This window comes from Atta colombica, unplaced genomic scaffold, assembly GCF_001594045.1.
Source record: "Atta colombica isolate Treedump-2 unplaced genomic scaffold, Acol1.0 scaffold107, whole genome shotgun sequence".
In the NCBI taxonomy this organism is placed as follows: domain Eukaryota; kingdom Metazoa; phylum Arthropoda; class Insecta; order Hymenoptera; family Formicidae; genus Atta; species Atta colombica.
Genome location: NW_017259192.1, coordinates 166158 through 172401, shown reverse-complemented (window position 1 = coordinate 172401; position 6244 = coordinate 166158). Strand labels below are relative to the sequence as shown.

The following is a 6244-nucleotide window of genomic DNA, read 5'->3' as shown; positions in this document are numbered from 1 at the left end:
ATATACTTAATTATAAAAAAATATATCAAATAAAGAATAATCCAGCTAGCTCAATTTTGCGCAGTCCATTTATTGATTTTTATTAAATATTATTTAAAATAATAAACTAAACCAGATGTAACATAATATAAATATAAATAAATAAAAATCAGATGACATCAAAATAGATGATTTCTTAGGTATAAACAATTTTCTAGATAAATTTAATGTTACAAATTCAATTTTAAAAAAAGTATCGGATTGAGTATATAAATCGTATTGAGTATGTTGATACTATTGCATAATAGTAAATATTTGTTTTACAATAATTTTAAGAATTACCTTACAACTATAAGGTTATTTTTGAATTCCCAATTTAAGCTATTAAATAATATTAAATTTAAACTTTTTCAAATAGCTAAATCCCATCCAATTACTAAAATTCGCTTCATATAGTGTCCGGTTCATAAAGGTATTAATGATAATAAGCAAGCAAATTTAGCAATTTGAAACTCATTTAAGTTATTGCATCTAATGAATTCGATCGTTCAACGTTCAGAATTATGATAAAAGAAGTTTTGTTATATATCAAATTGATTAAAAAAAGACATATTTTCATTCTAGAAAACATCTCTGTCAATAATGATAACTAAACGATTTTCGTCATTGCAAGCCTCGTATCCTCGTATGTGCTATTTATATGTATGCGAATATAAAAGTAAACTCACATTTGCACGTATTTTAAATAAAAACTAATACGAAGACATAACTTAATTGTGTCAATTCTATTTAATTATATCCAATATTTATCACTCAAAAAATGATCTTGCAGTTATAGCGAAAATTATCTAAGTACGAAAAATAGCTAAACTAGATAAATTTCTAGCAAGTACTGCGATATTTAACATGTATTACACCTAATCATATAGATGACGGAGATAGAATTTAAATTTGTGCTATAAATTCTGTGTATGATACATAATTTTCTATCAAATACAAAAAACAGATATAATTCTAGCTGGAACAGCAAAATATTTTTTGTGTGATATTTTTGGCTCGATTACATAGCCTGAGAATAAAGTTAAGAGAATAAAGCGTTTGGCAATTGTTTAATAGAAGAATGACTTGTTTACTTCAAATTCCAGTTCCGATTCTATTAAAAAGAATAATCGAGCTGGACTGCTCGACAACTGCAAAGATAGAAATGTAAATCATATTAAACAATTGTCTAAGAGATTTCCATCTTTTTTTTGTGCAAGACGCGAATGTACGCTTTGTCCATTATTTATAGATTAATAATTATTATACAACTGTTTAAAACAGAATACAGATGTTAGGTAACTGGGATATTCAGTGAAGAAATTAGGACTACTATATGCATTACTACATAATAATCTTTTATATGTTATTGTAAAATAATCATAATTCAAAATATCTTTGTCTGATAATTAATAATTCTTTAATGTCAGTTTAATTTTTCGTCGTTATGGCGAATTTGCCACAGAATGTATTGAAAAATCGAAATGTATGATCTTTTTCACGCCATTTAATTATATTTTTGGCATTTTTACGTAACCATTGAAGAGAGATTGATTTAATGGCCGATACTGGATTTGATAAAAAAATGGTCGATTTATGTTGATCTCTGATACACTGATCATAGCACTGGCAAGTACAAATTCCACAACTGTGAACAGAACATAAAGAATTGCTTATTATGCGTACTTGATCGTTTAAGATTTTTTTCATATAAATATATGTTCTGTTGCCGCTTTTTCGAGTTTTATACTTCTTTTTTATCAGTACCAAAACTACTTTTGCAGGAAAATTCTTATGACTATTTAGAGATATGTAATTTATAAATTTAAAAAATAATTTAGAAGCAAATGCACACACATGTTTACATGTTATTTGCTGATATAAACCATGCATCTTAATCATTGATGTTATTTGCTGATATAAACCATGCATCTTAATCATTGATGTTATTTGAAAATAGAAAAGACAAGGAGTGTCGAAAAAAAGATTTTTTTAATTTATTGTGAGATTGAGCAAATGCTATAAGAATGTATAGATAAAACAATTATATATAGTCACATCAAGAAGAAATAACTTGCTAATATCATTTATTTAAATTTACTAATAAATCTTTTAATGTATCAAACATTAGTTATTTCGACACCATTATTAATTATTTAAAAGACAATGTATGTTTCGCCGCTAAATAATGCTTTCTATAGTACAGAAGTTCAATAATTAAATATCACAAATTGTAAAAATAATTAAATGTTACGATTATATAAACATCGAAATGTTTGAGATTTTAATATCACATTGTTATAATTAGAATGAATAAGAATTACAAACATAACAATTTAAAACTGTTCAACTAACATAAAAATGCATAAAATACATAAAACAACATATAAAAAGCTTAATAATATCGAAGATTTTGCTTATATGTAGCTTATGACATCGGCAATTAAATTTATAAATTATTGACGATATTTATTGTAAAGAATATCTATATTTCTGGATTATTCACATGACCGTTGAACAAAGATACGAACGATGTTCCCTCGTTATGACAAATATAATAATAAAATGGTCGATTTACATCGAATTCTAATGGATTACTAATTGTTACACTGCTCAACTGAACAAATACAGCTGTAAACAAAATATAAAAAATCATTAGGTATTTCGTGTTCATTTAAAACTGTTCATGCATATTACGAACATATGCTTTGATAGCTTCTAAACTTGCAAAGATAGCTTCTAAACTTTTTATTCAAATGATTATACTGCCAAATGATTCTCGTAATCATTGCATAATCTAATTGCACAAAAGATGGTTCAGAATATGAATATATAAACATATATGTCATTAAATTAATAATACATGATGAAATTGATAAAAAAAAAAACAGAAGCAGATAGATTCAGCTGATTTTATTTTTTACAGAATAAAATCTATTGCATTTCTGGTACATTCACAAGACCCTCAAATAAAGGCACGAATGATGTTCCCCCGTTATTATAACGAATATAATAATAAAACGATCGATTTACGTCAAATTCTAACGATTCCCGAATTATTACACTGGTTCCTTTACCTACTAGAGCTGTGAACAGAATATAAAAAAATCATTATATATTTTCGTATTTATTTAAAACTTTCCATGTATGACACGAACGTATTCTGTCGAGGGTAATATCTTAACTTTCTATTCAAATTATACTACAAAATTCTCGTAATCATCTAGCTACATAAAGATGATTTAAAACAAATATGTATAATGTTATTAAATGAATAATGCGTATAGTTGAAGATACACAAACAAAAGCAGACAGATGAAGATATTTAGCTGATTTAATTTTTTATAGAGTAAAATTTATTGCATTTCTGGTACGTTCACAAGACCCTCGAATAAAGATATGAGCGATTTTCCCGCGTTATGACGAATATAATAATAAAATCGATTTACATCGAATCCTAATTCTCTAATTAAGTTGACAACTGGAGATACTAAAATTGTGAACAAAATATGAAAAAAATCGTTATGTATTTTCTTATTCGCTTTTCACATGGCCTTCAAATAAAGGTGATATGAACGATGCGTTCCCGTTATAATAAATGTGATAATGGAACGGTCGATTTACGTTAAATACTACAGGTTTCACAATATTTACGCTTCTCACATGGCCTTCAAATAAAGGTATGAACGATGTTCTCCCGTTATAATAAATGTAATAATAGAACGGTCGATTTACGTTAAATACTACAGGTTCCACAATATTTATCCAAGCAACTTCCAAGAATGTTATAACTGTGAACAAAATATAAGAAATCGCTCGTTATACGTTCGCTTAACCTTAGAACGTACGAAATCATTGAGCGCTAAGACATGCCTTCAGTGATCAGTAGGAGATCCAAATCTACCACTGTAAAAAAAGCTGAAGATAGAGTGTCATTCACCAAAGCAGAGACAAGCTTTTAAAAATTTAGATATGTATCAATTTAAACCTCCTGGTGATCAGTATTAAAAGAAATTTGATAATGTATTTATTCTTTTTTCTTTTTTCAAATTAATAATTAGATTTGTGTTTATAAAAGTTTATCGGATCTATTTATTACACATTATAATATTTTATCATATAAATATTTTATCATTAAAATTTTTTATCATTAAAAATTTTGCGTATGAAAATCTTATATTATATTAACTAAGAATGACCTATTTTTTCCATAAAATTTATGTATCAGTAGCAATATTACTCAATACTAGTATTTTAGGGTTAAGCATTTCGATTTTTTTCAAACTTTTATTTTGTCGACACTGTTTCGAATTTAATATGGGTATAATGTCTCGTCCATTATTTCACCAAATAATTCTTTCGTTCATATAGAGGTGATTTAGAAAATACAGGAAGTATTTTATCGCTAGTAAACGATGCATTTTATTTGAAAAGAATAGAATAAGATATTACATAAAAGTCAACAGTTTGACATTTTTAAATCAGTTATTATAATGAGATCGAAAAACGTTTAGCTAAAACAATAATTATAACAAACATACCAATTAGAGTATTTTATAGTTTGAGTTTGCTAATAAATGAGAATGAGTATCGAGCAATAAATTTTCAGATTACAAATTTTTTGCGTGGTACATCTTTGACATATTCACATGATTTATGAACAAAGATATCAATAATCTATTGTTATTTATATAATGAATATCATAATAAATATTGTTATTTATATAACGAATATCATAATCGGTTTCGAAAATTTATGTATATGCATCTATATTTATAATAACTAAACCCTTATTGTAAAGGAAAAACGTCCTTTATTATAAAGGACATCTTTTATTTTAGGTAGCTGTTCTTTAGATTTGTTTCTTCAAAACTCAATTTTATCCTTTATTTTCCAATATTGTCCTTTATCGTCCTTTATTTTGAGATTACGGGAAATTCTTTTCTAACTAGCGTTCTAATGTCTAATATTATATTAATGAAAACAAATTTTTATGGAAAATATTTTACAGTTTCATACATATAAATACAATTTGTTCTTGTTAATTATATTTCTTAAATTTAAAATTAAATTTATTTAAACAGTTGTTTTCATTATTTTTTATTATTTCGAATCTTATTATTGTATTTCAGATCAAAGATTTGTTCCAATACAGTCGAACCAGTTTCAACTATCAGAAAACTGCGCATTATCTCAATTTGATTATGTGCAATAAAATTTTATAATGTACAAATTCTTGACAGTCACAAACAAGTATAGTAGTTTGAAAATATGTAGGAACAAAACCCTAAAATTTTCAGATTTATCCTTTATGCTTAAAAAAAATATGCTCACCGTACCTATACTAACTAATAAGTAACACAAACGATTTTAAATCTCTCTTGCGAACAAAATAACAGTCTGCATAACGATTCTTATTGATTTGTTTCTTTTTTGTCAATGCAATCCCTGTACAAATGTTTGCATATCTCGAATTTAACTTGGTTCTCTTTTTTTCTTCTCTTCCGTTCTTTTCTCGCTGTTAACAATTATTTATAACGTTTGCGCCTAATTTATTCGAATCTTTATGTTCGTAAAATTCTTATAATTGAATTATTGGTGTCTCAATAAACAGTGATTATAGCTGTATTTCAATATACACTGCCAGTACTGAAAATCTATAGTTTACGTTATGTAAATGTATACTGTAGATTTTCAATACTGATAGTGCATATTGGAACACAGCCTATATCGTTGTAGTCAATTGCGAGGTAATCGATTTGTGTAAAATATGAAGAAATTACAAGAATCGCAAGTGATAAAATTAATGCAAAAAGAAAAAAAAGAATAAGCAGATTAATAAGAGATCTTACAGATCGTTTAGCTCCTATACATTTTATGATGTTCACACATGCGACTCATCTCGTTAACTTCTTAAGCTCGGATCATTTACGACGCCTCGGAATAATTCGAAATCGTTTGACCATCTCATTACGAATAAAAGTGGCCTGTTCGCTTCGAAGTTCTTGAAATTGGGTAGAAATCTTCGATTGCTAATGCCTACCAGACAAATGTCAAATTTCTACCATGTAATCTTTTACACTAAGATTTGAAAAAGCAATCAAAAGAAACATCAAAGTGCTTTTAAATGAATTGGCTCAAAAATTGGCTCAGATTTGTTAGCAGTTTTAATTTTTCATTTATAAAAAAATTTATATATTATTTTTGTGTAACAGTAATATATAT

At 26.5% G+C, this 6244-nt stretch overlaps 1 protein-coding gene across 12 annotated transcripts in view; it reads right to left on the bottom strand.

The window, feature by feature from the left end:
- The window catches only part of LOC108692855 (antichymotrypsin-2-like), a 34360-nt gene that overhangs the window by 11075 nt on the left and 17041 nt on the right, over positions 1-6244 (bottom strand). Inside the window, exon 8 of one of the 12 annotated variants that reach the window (XM_018201466.1) lies at positions 1356-1666. The exons of 9 other annotated variants lie outside the window; for them this stretch is intronic. In XM_018201466.1, the coding sequence (XP_018056955.1) occupies positions 1530-1666 (137 nt within the window). In that variant the 3' untranslated portion in view covers positions 1356-1529. Of the gene's footprint in view, positions 1-1355; positions 1667-2088; positions 2650-2934; positions 3105-6244 lie in introns of those variants that run through there. 2 more of the 12 variants (XM_018201431.1, XM_018201395.1) reach the window with 2 other exon arrangements.